At 39.2% G+C, this 21152-nt stretch overlaps 1 protein-coding gene across 2 annotated transcripts in view; it reads right to left on the bottom strand.

Annotated features, from left to right (window-relative positions):
* The window catches only part of POF1B (POF1B actin binding protein), a 100287-nt gene extending 99257 nt beyond the window's left edge, over positions 1 to 1030 (bottom strand). For both annotated transcript variants that reach the window (XM_070784807.1, XM_070784808.1), the window contains exons 1-2: positions 947 to 1030; positions 500 to 823 (exon numbers count right to left, since the gene is read on the bottom strand). In XM_070784807.1, the coding sequence (XP_070640908.1) occupies positions 500 to 784 (285 nt within the window). In that variant the 5' untranslated portion in view covers positions 785 to 823; positions 947 to 1030. The remainder of the gene's footprint in view (positions 1 to 499; positions 824 to 946) is intronic.
* Positions 1031 to 21152: the final 20122 nt, after the last annotated feature.

The following is a 21152-nucleotide window of genomic DNA, read 5'->3' as shown; positions in this document are numbered from 1 at the left end:
TAGACATTTGTGCCTGTCACTTATCCTGGAGCAGTATACTATTTGCTAAACACAAATAACTGCGTGTCACTCCATACATACCATTTTCCCTGCATCACCATATTTGATTTTTTAAAAAAGCTGTTTACTTTTGATATGAAGTGAAGCAGTGAGAACTCATTTTATAAAAAGTTGAGGATTGCTTTATGGTAGGAGGAAAAGAATACCTCAGATTAGATATTCCAATCTAATTCCACAAAAATGAATCATCCTATATTCTAGTTAGATTGTGAAAATCATTGGAACTGATAAACAAATGGTTACAAGCATTAGTAAACTGATAAACAAATGGCTACAGCACTAGAAAAGGACAGCCAGGAGATGGAATTTGGATGACCTTATATTGAATATAAAAGTGCAATCCAAGAGATAATATTCTGTAGAACAGAGCCAGAGAAGCAGGAAGAGAATAAACGAGTTCAAGATTTCCCCCTCTTTGACATAGCTGCCTTTGTGGTACCTGGGAATGGTCGCTCCAAACCAAGCTTTGGTAGGAGGAGGCAGTTTTGAGAGGGGAGAGCACTTCTCCTGAGCCGACAGGGTCCAAAGTCTGAACCACCTTGTTCATGGGCCCACTGTAAGTCCTCACTCGCTGGTACACTATATTTTTTTCTGGAGGCTGCTGAGCTTGGCTTGACTGACGGTAGCAGTGGTAATGCTGGGGCTGGCATGGCAGCACCTCTGGGGACTGCTGAGTCCCACAGCTGCTGCTGCTCATCTCACTCGAATAGCTTGAGCTCATCATCTTCTCAGTGGTCTGCAAGGTAATCCCCAGATGCTCTCCCTAAGGAATAAACAAAGAAAGATCATGAAAGAAAGTGGCAGGAAAGCAGACAAGAAGGCACATGTTGAAACCTTTTATTAACCACCGCGGCCTATTCTGGTGCCAACAAGAGACTAGAGTTACCTGAGCAGCAGCAGAAGCAGGTCCGGCAGCTGCAGAGGAGGCAGCAGAGTAGTCGAGTGCAAAAGCAAAGTGGAGGCACCCCAGTGAGATTGTTCCAGGAAATAGTACTGCCACGCCCCTGAGGGGCGGAATCACCAGGCAGGTTTACCTGCCGGGAGAGGCCCTGCTTTGCTATGGAGATAGCTACAAGGCGGCTCAGTAGGCTAAGGAAGTCTAGGAAGAGCAGGAATGTGGAATTTCAGGGCTAAAGTCAGAGCTTCCAAATTCCACTGTCTTGGAAATTCACTTGAACTGTAAATAGGTAAAGACATGCCCATGCCAAAATTTACTACAGAAAAAAAGTCACAAAAGTCACGTGAAGGTAACTTTCCCATGGTTCTTAACCTTAGGAAAGGTAATTTACAAGCACGAATATTACCATTTCAGAGTCTCAGACCAAAATAAGGGATATTAGCATAGGCACCACACTAGTTTTCCCAGATAAATTTGCATTCTTTGTAAAACCCAGCTGGTAACTGCAGTTAAGGGGAATTGCTGTGGGGTCTCCTTCTAGCAACTCTCTAATTTTGGACCTGTTTAATTTGCCCCAGGCCTCATGTGGCTTTCTAATTTAAATTGAGGAAGATTTGTCTAAATGATGAGATCCATTAAGAAAAATCTAACCAGTCCATAAATGCCTTGCATTTTTGCACTTATATATTGTTTTGCATTTTTACAAAGAACTGTATCCTGATTTAATGCTTTTTAAATATCTAGTTCTTAAGGGAGCTGCAAGTCTTAAGAGGTGCCTTAATTGATATAATGAGATTTAAATATCCTTAGCACTTATATTCGGAGAAGGCAATGGCACCCCACTCCAGTACTCTTGCCTGGAAAATCCCATGGGCAGAGGAGCCTGGTAGGCTGCAGTCCATGGGGTCGCGAAGAGTTGGACACGACTGAGCGACTTCCCTTTCACTTTTCACTTTCATGCATTGGAGAAGGAAATGGCAACCCACTCCAGTGTTCTTGCCTGGAGAATCCCAGGGACGGGGGAGCCTGGTGGGCTGCCATCTATGGGGTCGCACAGAGTCGGACACGACTGAAGCGACTTAGCAGCAGCAGTAGCACTTATATTTATAACTACCTGAAGTCACAATCATATTGCCTACTTATCCACCAGAGTTTGCCTTGCAAAATATTTCAGCACTACAGAATTATAGAATACTCTCACTGAGGGTGTCTTCAGAAAATGGATGTCTTCATAGTGTGTATATATACCATAGAACCCAGGACACCACCACCATTCTGGAGAGGAAGAAAATATCATCAAACTGGCTAGCCAGATTTTTATCTGCTGAGTGTACAAAAGGCAGTGATTTACTGGTCATTCACCCTGACTATGTGAGGAGCTTTACGTGGAATATCTTCATCCTTACAAATGTATGACGGTTTAGAGGGGAGGAACTGAGGCAGAGACACAAAGAGGCTGAAAATCTTCCCAAAGTTAAACTACTAGTAAATAATGAGTCTGTGATTTGAGCAGACAGCTAACTTTAAGCTCTTAGCTACTGTATTATAATGCTAAGTAAAATTTTAAATTATGTTCTGTATCTGGACATCCAATACATCTTCCAAGTGGAAAAATAAAATAGTTTTGAACCATTAGTACATAAGTGATTTTAAAAATAATCTTTGGGTTTTCACGGGAGAAAGGTAAGAAAATGCTGAAAATGGGCCTTAAAATTTTTAAAATAATTAAAATAATTTATTGTATATTTACATTTATATTTATATGCTGTGTGCAGAGCTTTCAAATCTAATCCTTGTTCATTACAATGCTGTTTCTCAAGGCTTAAAATTTAATTAGGAACATGTGATCTGCTAAACAGCCTGGCAAAATGTCATATCACTAACTTGTTAAAATCATTAATAGTATCATTTTGAATCAGCTTTATATGTGAATGGGGAATGGGTATTACGTGGCGTCATCCAGTTAGCTCTGATTGTTGAAATCTGAATTGGAAATACACACAAACACATACACACAGTGTCATTAATGTCTGCATCCAGTGCTACTAATATCTGCATTCTAATAACTACAGTAAGAGATTGAGATGAAAAATAAAAATTCTTTCATCCATACCTGCCCTTCATATTTCTTGGATATATGGCATTTTGAGGCAACCACCTTAATGCAATCAGTAAAAATTAATGTGTGAAACTGACACCTTCTTTTAATTCCTGAGCCTCATCCATCAGTTTTCTACATGCTTGGGTACGAAGAAGAAAGAGTTTGAAGCTCAGGGATAGTATTAATACAAAGAAAGGAAATTAGACACTCTCTGGCAGACAAACCACATCTAAGTATGAAATAGATGTTGACCACCCTTGCTCACCTCAGAGAGGTTTATCAATCATTCTCACCAAAGTTTGTGCTCCTTCTCTGAGACGTCATTATGCCTTCATTGATCTGCTTAGACAATTCTTTTATTTCTCCTTTATGAAGATAATGTTAAAACTCACCTATTTTTGATTAATAAATGCATATAAATATATTTGACCATTTAATTACTGTACTTGTTCTGTTTTATGCTGGAAAACCCAAGGAACTGACACTTAAACAAGCTTCATGATTGTGCTATGCTTCTTATATTAGTGGATGAAATAGTAAGAGTTGATTTCTTATTCTCAGCTGCAGACTTATTCAGAGAACACTTAATTATATTTCTAGCAGTTATTTTGTTTCACTCAGTAATATAGATACTTTATATGTAGTACTGAAAAAACTTAATTTATCATGATGGCTTTGATTTCCCCTTAGAAGCTAATTTGGTTCTAACAGACCTTTAAAAATCTTTAGTGTTTTTTATTATAAAAATAATATATTGATTCTTTAAAAAATAAAATAAAGACATGAAAAAGTAGAAAATGAAACTTCCCATATTGATGGTGAGCAAGGGATAGAGTAAGGATGGGGAATGTCTACCTTATGTATTATTGGTAATAAAGAAAGTGATTTACATCTTGACTAAGCTGTTTTGACAACCATTTGAAAATTTCCTGATTTTACCTTTTGCATAAAATTGTTACTAGATTTAAATACCTGCTAACTGTAATATGCTACCCAGATATAAAGTTTTAAAATATATTATTCAGTCTATGTGGTGTGTTACTTTGCCAACAAAGGTCCGTCTAGTCAAGGCTATGGTTTTTCCAGTGGTCATGTATGGATGTGAGAATTGGACTGTGAAGAAAGCTGAGCACCGAAGAATTGATGCTTTTGAACTGTGGTGTTGGAGAAGACTCTTGAGAGTCCCTTGGACTTCAAGGAGATCCAACCAGTCCATTCTGAAGGAGATCAGCCCTGGGATTTGTTTGGAAGGAATGATGCTAAAGCTGAAATTCCAGTACTTTGGCCACCTCATGCGAAGAGTTGACTCATTGGAAAAGACTCTGATTCTGGGAGGGATTGGGGGAAGGAGGAGAAGGGGACGACAGAGGATGAGTTGGCTTGATGGCATCACTGACTCGATGGATGTGAGTCTGAGTGAACTCTGCGAGTTGATGATGGACAGGCAGGCCTGGCGTGCTGCGATTCATGGGGTCGCAAAGAGTCGGACACGACTGAGCGACTGAACTGAACTGAACTGAGTCATGGAAAAGCAATTATGAATGTCCCAAGAGGTTACAGGTCTGATTTCTGTAAAGCTTGGCTACCTAAAACCATTCAGTTCAGTTCAGTTGCTCAGTCGTGTCTGACTCTTTGTGACACCAAGAATCGCAGCACGCCAGGCCTCCCTGTCCATCACCAACTCCCGGAGTTCAGTCAGACTCACGTCCATTGAGTCAGTGATGCCATCCAGCCATCTCATCCTCTGTCATCCCCTTCTCCTCCTGCCCCCAATCCCTCCCCGCATCAGTCTTTTCCAATGAGTCAACTCTTCGCATGAGGTGGCCAAAATACTGGAGTTTCAGCTTTAGTATCAGTCCTTCCAAAGAAATCCCAGGGCTGATCTCCTTCAGAATGGACTGGTTGGATCTCCTTGCAGTCCAAAAGACTCAAGAGTCTTTTCCTACACCACAGTTCAAAAGCATCAATTCTTTGGCACTCAGCCTTCTTCACAGTCCAACTCTCACATCCATACATGACTACAGGAAAAACCATAGCCTTGACTAGATGGACCTTTGTTGGCAAAGTAATGTCTCTGCTTTTCAATAGGCTATCTAGATTGGTCATAACTTTCCTTCCAAGGAGTAAGTGTCTTTTAATTTCATGGCTGCAGTCACCATCTGCAGTGATTTTGGAGCTCAAAAAAATAAAGTCTGACACTGTTTCCACTGTTTCCCCATCTATTTCCCATGAAGTGATGGGACTGGATGCCATGATCTTCGTTTTCTGAATGTTGAGCTTTAAGTCAACTTTTTCACTCTCCACTTCACTTTCATCAAGAGGCTTTTTAGTTCCTATTCACTTTCTGCCATAAGGGTGGTGTCATCTGTATATCTGAGGTTACTGATATTTCTCCCGGCAAACTTAAATTGAAGAAAGTAGGGAAAACCACTAGACCATTCAGGCATGACCTAAATCAAATCCCTTATGATTATACAGTGGAAGTGAGAAATAGATTTAAGGGCCTAGATCTGATAGATAGAGTGCCTAATGAACTATGGACGGAGGTTCGTGACATTGTACAGGAGACAAGGATCAAGACCATCCCCATGGAAAAGGAATGCAAAAAAGCAAAATGGCTGTCTGGGGAGGCCTTACAAATAGCTGTGGAAAGAAGAGAAGCAAAAAGCAAAGGAGAAAAGGAAAGATATAAGCATCTGAATGCAGAGTTCCAAAGAATAGCAAGAAGATATAAGAAAGCCTTCCTCAGCAATCAATGCAAAGAAATAGAGGGAAACAACAGAATGGGAAAAACTAGAGATCTCTTCAAGAAAATTAGAGATACCAAGGGAACATTTTATTCAAAGATGGGCTCAGTAAAGGACAGAAATGGTATGGACCTAACAGAAGCAAAAGATATTAAGAAGAGGTGGCAAGAATACACAGAAGAACTGTACAGAGAAAATCTTCATGACCCAGATAATCATGGTTGTGTGGTCACTCATCTAGAGCCAGACATCCTGGAATGTGAAGTTAAATGGGCCTTAGAAATCATTACTATGAACAAAGCTAGTAGAGGTGATGGAATTCCAGTTGAACTATTTCAAATCCTGAAAGATGATGCTGTGAAAGTATTGCACTCAGTATGCCAGCAAATTTGGAAAACTCAGCAGTGGCCACAGGACTGGAAAAGGTCAGTTTTCATTCCAATCTCAAAGAAAGGCAATGCCAAAGAATGCTCAAACTACCGCACAATTGCACTCATCTCACATGCTAGTAAAGTAATGCTAAAAATTCTCCAAGCCAGGCTTCAGCAATACTTGAACCGTGAACTTCCTGATGTTCAAGCTGGTTTTAGAAAAGGCAGAAGAACCAGAGATCAAATTACCAACATCCACTGGATCATGGAAAAAGCAAGAGAGTTCCAGAAAAACATCTCTTTCTGCTTTATTGACTATGCCAAAGCCTTTGACTCTGTGGATCACGATAAACTGTGGGAAATTCTGAGAGATGGGAATACCAGACGACCTGACCTGCCTCTTGAGAAATCTGTATGCAGGTCAGGAAGCAACAGTTAGAACTGGACATGGAACAACAGACTGGTTCCAAATAGGAAAGGGAGTACGTCAAGGCTGTATATTGTCACCCTGCTTATTTAACTTATATGCAGAGTACATCATGAGAAACGCTGGACTGGAGGAAACACAAGCTGGAATCAAGATTACCTAAAACCATTAAGGTAAAACAACTCAGTAATTTATCAAAATTAATGTACAGAACTATCTTAGAATATTAAATAATAAAGCTAATTATAAATTTAACACCAAATGAGTTTAATCAGCATCAGCAGTGGAGTTTTTATTTGTATAACTAATCCTGAATCTCCTGTTTCATGGGGCTCGTGCTCAAATCTACTTTAAGCACTGGCCCATTGCTTCAGGCTAATGCTGTAATGGCTAAAGGTAGAATTAAAAGCAAAGTTATTTAGGTTTTTACTTTTCCTTACTCTATGTTCAGGGAGAAGTATGTTCATAAAGAAAGGGTCAATGAACAATGGTCAGAGGAAGCTAAAGGCCAAGGTAGTGAGATGATTGTGGGAAAGCACCTATGTTTTACTAAATGGGTCCAAGTCACTTGATTCAGCAGAACTCCTTTCCACCCTCTGACAGAACTTACAGTAGAGCTTGCATAACTGCTATTGGGAAACTTTAGACTAGGCAATGTTTCAGAATATCAAATATGAAAAATCATTTTCTTGGTTTTTAAAAAATGAATGGTGAAGTTTACATACTGAGCAGTTTTGTCTGCTATCAAGTCAAAAGTCTATTTCAAATTATCAAGTGTCTGATGATGTACATACTTAGAATAGAGATAATCAATCCTTGAAAGCCCCTTGATATCTCCTACTATGATATCTGAATCTCTGCCCATAAGTAAATTTTAAGTGTGCATAATTTTTCTCAGAACTCACTAATTCCAATGTTCCAGGAGCCACACCAGAGAAAATCAGACTTGGATCCAAGACAGAGTAAATAACTCCTCTGTATGATTTGAATGCTGCTGAACAGGCACCAAACCTCTATGATTCTGGCAGATCCCCAGAGATACCTGACCTTTCCTGTAAAAAAGATTACTTTAGAGGAGCATTTCTCAAACTGTGTCCTAAATAACACTAGTCTACTGTGCTATATCTGGAAAAGTTATTTATGACCAAGTAAGTCTAAGAAATACTTGATGTAGGGAAAGAGCAAATTAGCCAAGATAGTGTGATCAGGCTCTCTCACCCCACAGCCTCCTGCTCTTGCCCCACATTTTGTAAATAATGTTTATGTAACAGCTAAGATCACTTATAGAACTGTGCATGCACGTTACTAAGTACTCACTTGACCATGAGCTGTTTTGTGTGGTACGCCTGTATGATCTTCACCATGAAAGCACTGGCTACTGCTCCATTGGGGCTACACTGGAACGACATCATGATTATGTTATATAAGGTAATGTTATGGCTCCATTATGGTTATCCTGTGGCTACTGCTACGGTTGCCGGGTCAGCCAAAAGAGAGGCTGTGTAATGTTTGCCCCGCCAACCAGGAGAGAATAAACGTATCTGCAGTTCCTATGGCTCCTCAAATCTCCTTCCAGCCTCTTAGCCCACGCTTTGCCTACCCTGGGTTCAGCAAACAGTGCGAACAGCATGAACAGAGAGACAACCAGTGTCACCAACAGGATGAAGAGCAATGATACACTTGGTTAACTATAATTTGAGAAGTAGCTTTACTGACATGGGCTTCCCTATAGCTCAGCTGGTAAAGAATCTGCCTGCAGTGTGGGAGACCTCGGTTCAATCCCTGGGTTGAGAAGATCCCCTGGAGAAGGGAACTGCTACACACTACAGTATTCTGGCCTGGATAATTCCATGGACTGTATACAGGGGTTTCAAAGAGTCTGACATGACTGAGTGACTTTCACTTTCACTTTACTGACATAATTCTTATAGCCTTTCATAAGCTAATGGACATTGTAATCTTTTTAATGGATCAATGCTACATAGAAATTTTCAAGTTTTGTTGGTGATGAAATACATTTTGTGTGGAATAACTTTAGTGACCAGTGCTCTTCAGACCTTTTTCTTCCATATGTTTCAAGCTAAGCTCATTAAGTGGGAATTCATAACTAGGTTATAATTCTACAATATAATAAAAACATACAAAGACCATTTGATCAGTCATATAACTATATCAGTGATACTTGAACCAGAAGCAGCAGCTTCCTTGGCAGAATTTTTAGAAATGGAAATTCTTTTTTAAGAAATTTATTTATTTTAATTGGAGGCCAATTACTTTACAATATTGTAGTGGTTTTTGCCATACACTGACCCCACCCCACATCTACTGAGTCAAAGATTCTAGGAGTATGGCCCAACAATCTGTTTAACAAGAACTTCTGGTGATTCTGGGCTTCCCTGGTGGCTCAGATGGTAAAAAATCTGCCTACAATTCTGGAGACCCGGGTGTGATCCCTGGGTTGGGAAAATATCTTAGAGAAGGGAATGGCTACCCAATCCAGTATTCCTGCCTGGAGAATTCCATGGACAGAGAAGCCTGGCAGCAGGCTACAGTCCATGGAGTCACAAAGAGTTGGACACTACTGAGTGACTTTCACTTTTTCACTTTTTCTGGTGATTGTGTTCCACAATACAGTTTGAAAATCCCTGAATTATATCAGTGTGTTGGGGACAGGCTTGGACAAAAGAGGAAGGTGGTAGTGCCAGAGAGATGAGACTTCCTATGTATTGGATAAGAAACTGTAAACATCTGAGGAGTGAGTGACATAGAGGTGAACTACAACCCTGGGTAATGGTCATGTTGTTCTATATATAGGAAGAAGGTAGGAGGAGAATGAACTACAGTGTAGTACATTAATTATAGCTAAGATGTCTTGATATTAAGAATATTTTCATTTTAATAAAAAGAGAATATTGAAGGCTAAGTGGTATAGTATCAATGAGCATAGCTTAGCAGTCAGACAGACCTGGATTTAAATTTTTACTCCATCACATTTTAGCTCCATGGCCTGGAAAATTATGTTACTTTTCTTTTTTTTTTCTTTTGTTTTATTTTATTATTTTTTATTTTAATTTTATTTTTAAACTTTACATAATTGTATTAGTTTTGCCAAATATCAAAATGAATCCGCCACAGGTATACATGTGTTAGCTTTAATGATTCTCAATGAAATGGATAATAGCCCCTAACAACTGGCTTGTAGTGTAGATTAGATAAAATGCATGTAAAGTGTTTAGCATGCTGTCTGGTACCTAGTAGCTACACAATAAATGGGAGTTCTTAACATTATGATCTAGATTTGGCTTGAGATAAAGAAAGGGCTTGCTCTGGCTTTGAAGATATAAATCTGCCTATAGTAGAAAGTATCATATGAAACAGGTCTGACTTGAGAAAAGGGAAAACATCAGAAGTGGGGAAATGTCAGATGACACAGTTACAGAGAAGCCTCAATCAAATTAACAAGAAGGAAAGAGAATGAAGCTTGATTGCAAAGCTTTCGCTTATAATTTTAAAAGCTTGGGTAAGATGGAAGAGCTTAGTTAGAAGGTAAAGTCCCGCGGTGTCTGCTCTAGGTATCTGTGTTGTAATGTAGAGAAGTTTTAAGGAGTAATTTTAATGTAATCAAATTATTTAAAAATAAGTTACAAAAGTATCAAAAGCAAATATAAGACAGGAAATAATAAGTATAAGAACTGAAATTAATGAGATTCAGAACAGAGAAAGAATAGAGAAAATAAATTTAAAAAAAGATGGTTCTTTGAAAAAATCAATAAAAATTGATAATCCTCTAACAAATGAAGGTTAAAAAAAGCACAGATAACCAAAATAATGAATTAAAGAGGAGATATCACTACTGACTCTACAGCCATTAATAGGATAATAAAGTACCTTATGAACATGCACATACATCCTCCAACTTAGATAAAATGGACCAGTTCCTTGAAAACCATAAGCTACCATAATTCACACAAGGTCAATTCTATATCTATAAAAGAACCAGAATTCATAATCCTAAACCTTCCAAAAAGAAAAATACTGAGTTTCAACAAATATTTAGGGGGAAAAAATCAATATATTTTCTATACAATCTCTTCCAGAAAACAGAAGGGGAAGGAACAATGTGTTTTAAGACCAGCATTAAAAGCAAAAAAAAAACTATAAAATATTAACCAACATGAGCATAAACTCAAAAATCCTCAATGAAATATTAACAATTCAAATCCAATAATAATATAAAAACAATAATATATTATCAACAAGTGGAATTTATCTCAGGAATGCAAGACTTTTCAACATTTGAAAATCAATCAATATAATTCACTGTATCCACAAATCAAAAAAGAAAAAAAAATATGTATAATCATTTCAGTCAATGAGATAAAGCAGTTAACAGAATCCTATATTCATGACTGATGATAAATCTGATGGCGGACATCTGAAAAAAAAAAAAAAAAAAAACCTACAGCTAATGGTGAAGGACTGTTTTCCACTACAATCAGAAACTAGGATTTCCCGGGTGGCACTAATGGTAAAGAACCTGCCTACCAATGCAGGAGAGGCTGAAGACAAGGGTTTAATCTCTGGGTTGGAAAGATCCACTAGAGGAGGGCATGGCAACCCACTCCAGTATTCTTGCTTGGAGAATCCCATGGACAGAGAAGTCTGGCATGCTACAGTCCAGAAGGTCACAAAGAGTTAGACATGACTAAGGTGACTTATACACACACACAATCAAAAACTAGCAAACATATCTGCTCTTACCACTTCTTGAAGCCCTTGATGGTGAAAAAGGGAAGAAAACAAAATAAAATGATTTCAAATTTGAAAGGAAAACAATAATGAAACTGCCCCATCTGCAAATGACATGTTTGTCTATGTACACAATCCCAAGTAGTCTACAAAAAGCCTCTGTAACTAATATAAGTGAGTTTGGGATGGCTTCAGGTTATAAGATGGACATGTAGAAATCAATATTTCTACACACCAATATCAATACACACCAATGAACAAATGGAAATTGAAATAAAAATAAACAATATCTTTCACAATATACCCCAGGGAAATATTAAAGTCTATATCAAATAATACATGAGCTATATGATAAAAACTACAAAACATTGATGAAAGTAATCAAATAAGGCAGATTCTTTATTGTTTAAGCCACCAGGGAAGCTCAAATAAGGCCTAAGAAAATAGAAAACACTCCATACTCATGGACTGAAAGTTTCCAAACAGTGATAATGCCAATTCTCTCCAAATTTGTTTGTGAATATAATGCAATACCAATTAAAAATCCCCAAAAGATTCTTTGTATATATAAACAAGTAGTTTCTAATAATTACATTGAAGGATAAGGGTACTAAAATAGCCATAGTCATATTAATTTTGGGGAAAAAAAAGCAAAGTTGAAGGACACACACTACTCAATATGAAGATCTACTGTAAAGCTACAATAATCAAGACTATGTAGCATTGGAGAAAAGATCGATACTTAGATCAGTGAAATCAGAAGAGAGATTCCAGATACAGCCAGATATGGTCACAAATACGGTCAACCAACCTTTGACAAAGATGTAAAGACAATTCAATGGAAAAAGGCAAGTCTTTACAACAAATGGTACTGAAAAAACTGAATATACACGTGCAAAAAAAAAACTGATGAACTTAATCCTAAACATTTCACCATATGCAAAAGAGCCCATAATAGAGCATGGTTGTTGTTCACTCTCCAAGTCATGTCCGACTCTTCACTACCCCGTGGACTGCAGCATGCCAGAGCTCCCTGTCCCTCACCATCTCCTGGAGTTTGCCCAAATTTATGTCCATTGCTTCGGTGATGCCATCCAACCATCTCATAGATCATAGACCTAAATTTAATACTATAAAACCCATAGAAGAACACATAGGCACAAATTTTCATACCCTGGGGTTGAATAAAGACCTCTTAATTATGACATCAAAAGCAAAATTCATAAAATCCTCACTAACTTGTATTTCACCAGAATTAATTACTTTGCTCTGCTATGGAAACCAAAAATACAATTAGAAGACAAGCTACAGTCTGGCAAACAAGGTTTGCAAATTGCTTATCTGATCAAGGGGTTTCCCTGGTGGCTCAGATGGTAAAGCGTCTGCCAGCAGTGTGGGAGGCTCGGATTCGATCTCTGGGTTGGGAAGATACCTTGGATATGGAAATGGCAACCCACTCCAGTACTCTTGCCTGGAAAATCTCAAGGATGGAGGAGCCTGGTAGGCTACAGTCCATGGGGTTGCAAAGAGTCTGACACAACTGAGTGACTTCACTTTCACTTTTATCTGATAAAAGACTTGTAACCAGAATAGACTTTTAAAACTCCCAAACCAAAACAATAAGAAACAAGTCAATTTCTTTTTTTTTAAATCTCAGTTTTATTTATTTATTTTACTTTACAATATTGTATTGGTTTTGCCATACATTGACATGAAGCCACCATGGGTGTACATGTGCTCCCCATCCTGAACCCCCCACCCACCTCCCTCCCCATCCCATCCCTCTGGGTCATCCCAGTGCACCATCCCCGAGCACCCTGTACCATGCCTCGAACCTGGACTGGCGATTCGTTTCACATGTGATAACTTACATGTTTCAATGCCATTCTCCCAAATCATCCTGCTCTCGCCCTCTCCCACAGAGTCCAAAAGACTGTTCTATACATCTGTGTCTCTTTTGCTGTCTCGCATACAGGGTTATTATTACCATATTTCTAAATTCCATATATATGCGTAATACTGTGTTGGTGTTTTTCTTTCTGGCTTCCTTCACTCTGTATAATCGGCTCCAGTCTCATCCACCTCATTAGAACTGATTCAAATGTATTCTTTTTAATGGCTGGGTAATAGTCCATTGTGTATGTGTACCACAGCTTTCTTATCCATTCATCTACTGATGGACATCTAGGTTGCTTCCGTGTCCTGGATATTATAAACAGTGCTGCGATGAACATTGGGGTACATGTGTCTCTTTCAATTCTGGTTTCCTTGGTGTGTATGCTCAGCAGTGGGATTGCTGGGTCATATGGCAGTTCTATTTCCAGTTTTTTAAGGAATCTCCACTCTGTTCTCCATAGTGGCTGTACTAGTTTGCATTCCCACCAACAGTGTAAGAGGGTTCCTTTTTCTCAATACCCTCTCCAGCATTTATTGAACAAGCCAATTTCTAAAAACGGATAAAAGATTTTGACAAACACATCACCAAAGAAGATAAATGGATTACAAGTAAGCATATGAAATGTCTCTGCTTTTCAATAGGCTGTCTAGGTTTGTCATAGCTTTTCTTCCAAGGAGGAAGCGTCTTTTAATTTTGTGACTGCGGTCACCATCCACAGTGATTTTAAAGCCCAAGAAAATAAAGTCTTGAGGGGTGGTCCTAAGATGGTGGAGGAAAATGACAGGGGGACCACTTTTCCCCCCACAAATTCATTGAAAGATCATTTGAACGCTGAGCAAATACCACAAAACAACTTCTGAACAATGGAGGAGGACATCAGGCACTCAGAAAGGCAGCCCATTGTCTTAGAAAGGAGGTAGGACAAAATATAAAAGATAAAAAGAGAGACAAAAGAGTTAGTGATGGAGACCCATCCCGGGGAGGGAGTCTTAAAAGAGAAGTTTCCAAGCACCAGGAGACCCTCTCACTGGCGGGTCTGTGGGGAGTTTTGGAATCTCAGAAGGCAACATAACCGGGAGGAAAAAATAAATAAATGAAACCCACAGATTACGCGCTTAACTGCAACTTCCAGCAGAGAAGCAGCCCAGATGTTCGTGTCTGTCACCAGCAAGTGGGGGCTGAACAGGGAGGTGTGGGCTGCACTGCTTAGGGTAAAAACTGGGCCTGAATGCCCTGAGGGCAATCTTAGGGAGCTAATGTGAGATAGCAACCCAAACTGTGGGATAGCCAGAGAGGAAAAAAAAAAAGGAATTAAGAGAGAGAGAACTTTCCTGTGAAAAGCTCTAACCTAAGGCACTGCTGGGCTGCTCACAGAACAAAGGACTGAGTTAATACCAGAGGAGAGCTAGCAGGCTGCAGACTGGCCCATCCCCTGCTGGAGGTAGGGAGGCAGGCGGGCGCCAGCCAGAGCCAGAAGGAAAGAGGTAAACTCTGCTCCAGAGACGGAATCCCCTGCCAAACTGCGAGCAGGTTCTCAGTTGTTAACCAAGTCTTCCTGGGATATTAGATAGTTGACATCCATCAGGAGGGTCGCAGCCAGAGATCAGCTCCCCAGAGGAGACACAAGGCACACCTGAGATGCAGCTGTGCACCAAGGAAAGCAAGCGGCTGGGACCAGGGAGGGGATAAGACGCCCTGCACCTGGTGAGTGTGCTCTCACCAAGCACCTGGTTGCCTGAGCTGCTTGGACCTGGGAAGGGCACAAACCGCGAGCACGAAACACAGGCCCAACTGAATCCGTGCCTTTGTGGAGTACCCAAGAACCTGAAGGGTGTAGATCTGGGAAATGCATGCAACCCAGGGCCCACCCAGAAAGTTCCCCAGCAGAGCAACCTGGAGCCTAAGCAGTGTAGACCAGGAAAGCACAAATGCCGTGAGCGGGGACAAACTCAGTGTGACCCCGACACTGCAAGCACTCCACACACCCGCCAGTGATATTTGTTTGCAGTGTTCCTCACTCCCAGCAGCACAATTGAACAAGTGAGCCTAAATAAATGACCACCTTCGCCCCCTTGTGTCAGAGCATAAGTTAGATGCTGAAGAGACGTGCAAACTGCTGCTGCTGCTGCTAAGTCGCTTCAGTCGTGTCTGACTCTATGCAACCCCATAGATGGCAGCCCACCAGGCTCCCCCGTCCCTGGGATTCTCCAGGCAAGAATACTGGAATGGGGTGCCATTGCATTCTCCCTTGCAAACTGAGGAAGCCAAAATAAACCAAGAAGAGGGAACAGCTCTGGAAGTGACAGGTGCAACAGGTTAAAACCATGTAGTTAGCACTGATTACATTGGAAGGGACCTATAGACTTTGAGAAGAAGTATAATGTGGAGCAAGGAACTATCTGAAACTGAACTGACCACACACTGCCCTCAACAGCTCCAGAAAATTTCCTAGATATATTTTACTATTATCATTTTTTAATTTCTTTTTAATTGTTTTTATTTTTAGGTTTTATTAATCCTTTAATTTTCATTTTTAAAACCTACTATTACCTTGAAAAAAAAAAAGACCCTATTTTTAAAGCAAATTTCGTATTTTTTAATATAATTTTTGTGATTTTTGTCTTTTTTTAATATTGTATTTTTGAAAGTCTAACCTCTACTCTAGATTTTTAATCTTTGCTTTTTGGTAATTGTTATCAATTTTGTATCTTTAAGAATCCAATCTTCAGTACTCATTTTTACTTAGGAGTGTGATTACTGGCTTGATTGCTCTCTCCCCTTTTGACTCTACTTTCTCTCCCCCAGGTCACCTCTATCTCCTCCCTCCCCCTTCTCTTCTCTACTTAACTTTGTGAATCTCTTTGGGTGTTCTGGGCTGTGGAGAAAACTTAGCGAACTGATCACAGGCTAGATTGGTCTCTCTCCTTTTGACAGCCCCTCCCCTCCTCCTGGTCACCTCTATCTCCTTCCTCCCTTTTCTCTTCTCTATGGAACTTCATGAACCACTCTGAGTGTTCCAGACTGTGGAGAGCAAATAGGGAATGGATTACTGGTTAGACTGCTCTCTCCCCTTTTAATTCCCCCTCTTCCTGGTCACCTCTATCTCCCTCCTCCCTCTTCTCTTCTTCATGTAACTCTGTGAACCTCTCTGGGTATCCCTCACTGTGGAGAATCTTTTGACCATTAAACTAGATGTGTTGTCATTGGTGCTGTATGGATGGAGAAGTCTTGAGGCTACTACAAGAATAAGACTGAAAGCCAGAGGGAGAGGCCTAAATCCAAAACTTGAGATAACCAGAAATCTTCTGACTCCAGGGACCATTAATCGACAAAAGCTCATCCAAAAGCCTCCATACCTACACTGAAACCAAGCTCCACCAAAGAGCCAACAAGTTTCAGAGCAAGACATACCAAGCTAATTCTCCAACAAAGCTGGAACATGAATCCAAGCACAAAAATGCAGGCGGCCAAAAGTCACACCAAACCCACAGACACCTCAAAACTCACTACTGGACATTTGATTGCACTCGAGACAGAAGAAATGAAGCTCCACCCACCAGAACACTGACGCAAGCTTCCCTAACCAGGAAACCTTGAGTGACAAGCCACTCATCCAACCCCACCCACAGGGAGCAACCTCCACAATAAAGAGGAACCACAAACTTCCAGCACACAGAGAGGCCACCCCAAACACAGCAACCTAAACAAGATGAAAAGGCAGAAAAATATTCAGCAGGTAAAGGAACATGATAAATGTCCACCAAACCAAACCAAAGAGGAGGAGATGGGGAGTCTAACTGAAAAATAATTCAGAATAATGATAGTAAAAATGATCCAAAATCTGGAAAACAAAATGGAGTTACAGATAAATAGTCTGGAGAGAAGGATTGAGAAGATGCAAGAAAAGTTTAACAAGGACCTAGAAGAAATTAAAAAAAAGTCAATCAATAATAATGCAATAGCTGAGATCAAAAACACTGTGGAGGGAACCAGTAGTAGAATAACTGAGGCAGAAGAGAGGATAAGTGAAGTGGAAGATAGAATGGTGGGAAAAAATGGCAGAGAGGAAAAAAGAAAAAAGAATTAAAAGAAATGAGGATAACCTCAGAGACATCTGGGACAATGTCAAATGCCCCAACATTCGAATCATAGGAGTCCCAGAAGAAGACAGAAACAAAGGCCATGAGAAAATATTTGAGATAATAGTTGAAATCTTCCCTAAAATGGGGAGGAAATAGCCACCCAAGTCCAAGAAACCCAGAGAGTCCCAAACAGGATAAACTCAAGGTGAAACACCCCAAAACACATATCAAATGAATGAAGATCAAACACAAAGAAAAAATATTAAAAGCAGCAAGGAGAAAACAAAAATTAACCCACAAGGGGATCCCCATCAGGATAACAGCTGATCTTTCAAGAGAAACTCTTCAAGCCAGAAGGGAATGGCAGGGCATACTTAAAGGGATGAAAGAGAAAAACCTACAACCCAGATTACTGTACCCAGCAAGGATCCCATTCAAATATGAAGGAGAAATCAAAAGCTTTACAGACAAGCAAAAGTTGAGAGAATTCAGCACCACCAAACCACCTCTTTAACAAATGCTAAAGGATCTTCTCTAGACAGGAAACAAGAAAAGGTTTATAAACTTGAAACCAAAACAATAAAGTAAATGGCAATGGGATCATACTTATAAATAATTACCTTAAATTTAAATGGGTTGATGCCCCAACAAAAAGACAAAGACTGCCGGAAGGGATAAAAAAAAAAAAAAAAAAAAGACCCCTATATATGTTGTTCTACAAGAGACCCACCTCGAAACAAGGGACACACACAGACTGAAAGTGAAGGGCTGGAAAAAGATATTCCATGCAAATGGAGATGAAAAGAAAGCAGGAATAGCAATACTTCAATTCAGTTCAGTTCAGTCACTCAGTCGTGTTTGACTCTTTGCAACCCCATGAATTGCAGCACGCCAGGCCTCCCCGTCCATCACCATCTCCCAGAGTTCACTCAAACTCACGTCCACCAAGTCAGTGATGCCATCCAGCCATCTCATCCTCTGTTGTCCCCTTTTCCTCCTGCCCACGATCCCTCCCAGCATCAGAGTCTTTTCCAATGAGTCAACTCTTCGCATGAGGTGGCCAAAGTACTGGAGTTTCAGCCTTAGCATCATTCCTTCCAAAGAACACCCACTTAGACTTTGAAATAAGGGCCGTGAAAAGAGACAAAGAAGGACACTATGTAATGATCAAAGGATCAATCCAAAAAGAAGATATAACAATTATAAATATACATGCATCCAACATAGGAGCACCACAATATGTAAGGCAAATGCTAACAAATATGAAAGGGGAAATTAACAGTAACACAATAAGAGTGGGAAACTTTAATACCCCACTCACACCTATGGATAGATCAATGAAACAGAAAATTAACAAGGAAACACAAACTTTAAATGATACAATGGACCAGATAGACCTAATTAATATCTATAGGACATTTCACCCTAAACAATGAATTTCACCTTTTTCTCAAGGGCACACAAAACCTTCTCCAGGAAAGATCACATCATGGGCCATAAATCTAGACTTGGTAAATTCAAAAATTGAAATCATCTCAAGCATCTTTTTTGATCACAATGCAGTAAGATTAAATGTCAACTACAGGAAAAAAACTATGAAATATACAAACATATGGAGGCTAAACAACATATTTCTGAATGGCCAACAAATCACAGAAGATATAAAAAAAGAAATCAAAATATGCATAGAAACGAATGAAAATGAAAACACAACAACCCAAAACCTACGGGATTCAGTAAAAGCAGTGCTAAGGGGAAGATTCATAGCAATACAAGCCTACCTCAAGAAACAGGAGAGAAATCAAATAAATAACCTAACTCTACACCTAAAGCAACTAGAAAAGGAAGAAATGAAGAACCCCAGGGTTAATAGAAGGAAAGAAATCACAAAAATTAGGGCAGAAATAAATGCAAAAGAAACAAAAGAGACCATAGAAAAAATCAACAAAGCTAAAAGCTAGTTCTTTGAGAAGATAAATAAAATAGACAAACCATTAGCCAGACTCATCAAGAAACAAAGGGAGAAGAATCAAATCAACAAAATTAGAAATGAAAATGGAGAGATCACAGCAGACAACACAGAAATACAAAGGATCATAAGAGACTACTATCCGCAACTATATGCTGATAAAATGGACAACTTGGAAGAAATGGACAAATTCTTAGAAAAGTATAACTTTCCAAAACTGAACCAAAAAGAAATAGAAAATCTTAACAGACCCATCACAAGCACAGAAATCGAAACTGTAACAAAAAAACCTTCCAACAAACAAAAGCCCAGGACCAGATGGCTTCACAGCTGAATTCTACCAAAAATTTAGAGAAGAGCTAGCAACTACCCTACTCAAACTCTTCCAGAAAATTGCAGAGGAAGGTAAACTTCCAAAGTCATTCTATGAGGCCACCATCACCCTAATACCAAAACCTGACAAAGATGCCACAGAAGAAGAAAACTACAGGCCAATATCACTGATGAACATAAATGCTAAAATCCTTAACAAAATTCTGGCAATCAGAATCCAACAACACATTAAAAAGATCATACACCATGACCAAGTGGGCTTTATCCCAGGGATGCAAGGATTCTTCAATATCCTCAAATCGATCAATGCGATATACCACATTAACAAATTAAGATGAAAACCAAAAGATTATCTCAATACATGCAGAGAAAGCCTTTGACAAAATTCAACATCCATTTATGATAAAAACCCTCCAGAAAACAGGCAGAGAAGGAACATATCTCAACATAATAAAAGCCCTATATGACAACCCCCCAGCAAACATTATCCTCAATGGTGAAACACTGAAGGCATTTCCCCTAAAGTCAGGAACAAGACAAGGGTGCCCACTCTTGGAACTACTAGTCAACAGTTTTGGAAGTTTTGGCCACAGCAATAAAAGCAGAAAAAGAGATAAAAGGAATCCAGTTTGGAAAAAAAAGTAAAACTCTCACTGTTTGCAGATAACATGATCCTCTACAGAGAAAACCCTAAAGACTCTACCAGAAAATTACTAGAGCTAATTAATGAATATAGTTAAGTTGCAGGATATAAAATTAACACACAGAAATCCCTTGCATTCCTATACACTAACAATGAGAAAACAGAAAGAGAAATTAAGAAAACAATTTCATTCACCATTGCAGTGAAAAGAATATACTACTTAGGAATAAATCTACCTAAAGAAAAAAAAAAGACCTATATATAGAAAACTATAAAACACTGATGAAGGAAATGAAAGATGACACAAATAGATGGAGAAATATACCATGTTTATGGATTGGAAGAATCAATATAGTGATAATGAGTATACTACCCAAAGCAATCTATAGATTCAATGCAATCCCTATCAAGCTACCAACGGTATTTTTCAGAGAACTAGAACAAATAATTTCACAATCTGTATGGAATTACAAAAAGCCTTGAATAGCCAAAGCCATCTTGAGAAAGAAGAATGGAACTGGAGGAATCAACTTGCCTGACTTCAGGCTATACTACATAGCAACAGTCATCAAGACAGTGTGGTGCTGGCACAATGACATAAACATAGATCAATGGAATAAAATAGAAATCCCAGAGATAAATCCACGCACCTATGGACACCTTATCTTTGACAAAGGAGGCAATAATATACCATGGAAAAAAGACAATTTCTTTAACAAGTGGTGCTAAGAAAACTGGTCAACCACTTTTAAAGGAATGAAACTAGAACACTTTCTAACACCATACACAAAAATAAACTCAAAATGGATTAAAGATCTAAATATAAGACCAGAAACTATAAAACTCCTAGAGGAAAACATAGGCAAAACACTCTC

Source organism: Bos indicus, chromosome X, assembly GCF_029378745.1.
Source record: "Bos indicus isolate NIAB-ARS_2022 breed Sahiwal x Tharparkar chromosome X, NIAB-ARS_B.indTharparkar_mat_pri_1.0, whole genome shotgun sequence".
Lineage (NCBI taxonomy): Eukaryota > Metazoa > Chordata > Mammalia > Artiodactyla > Bovidae > Bos > Bos indicus.
The sequence above is the reverse complement of the archived record's forward strand: the minus strand, read 5'-3'. Positions and strand labels throughout refer to the sequence as shown.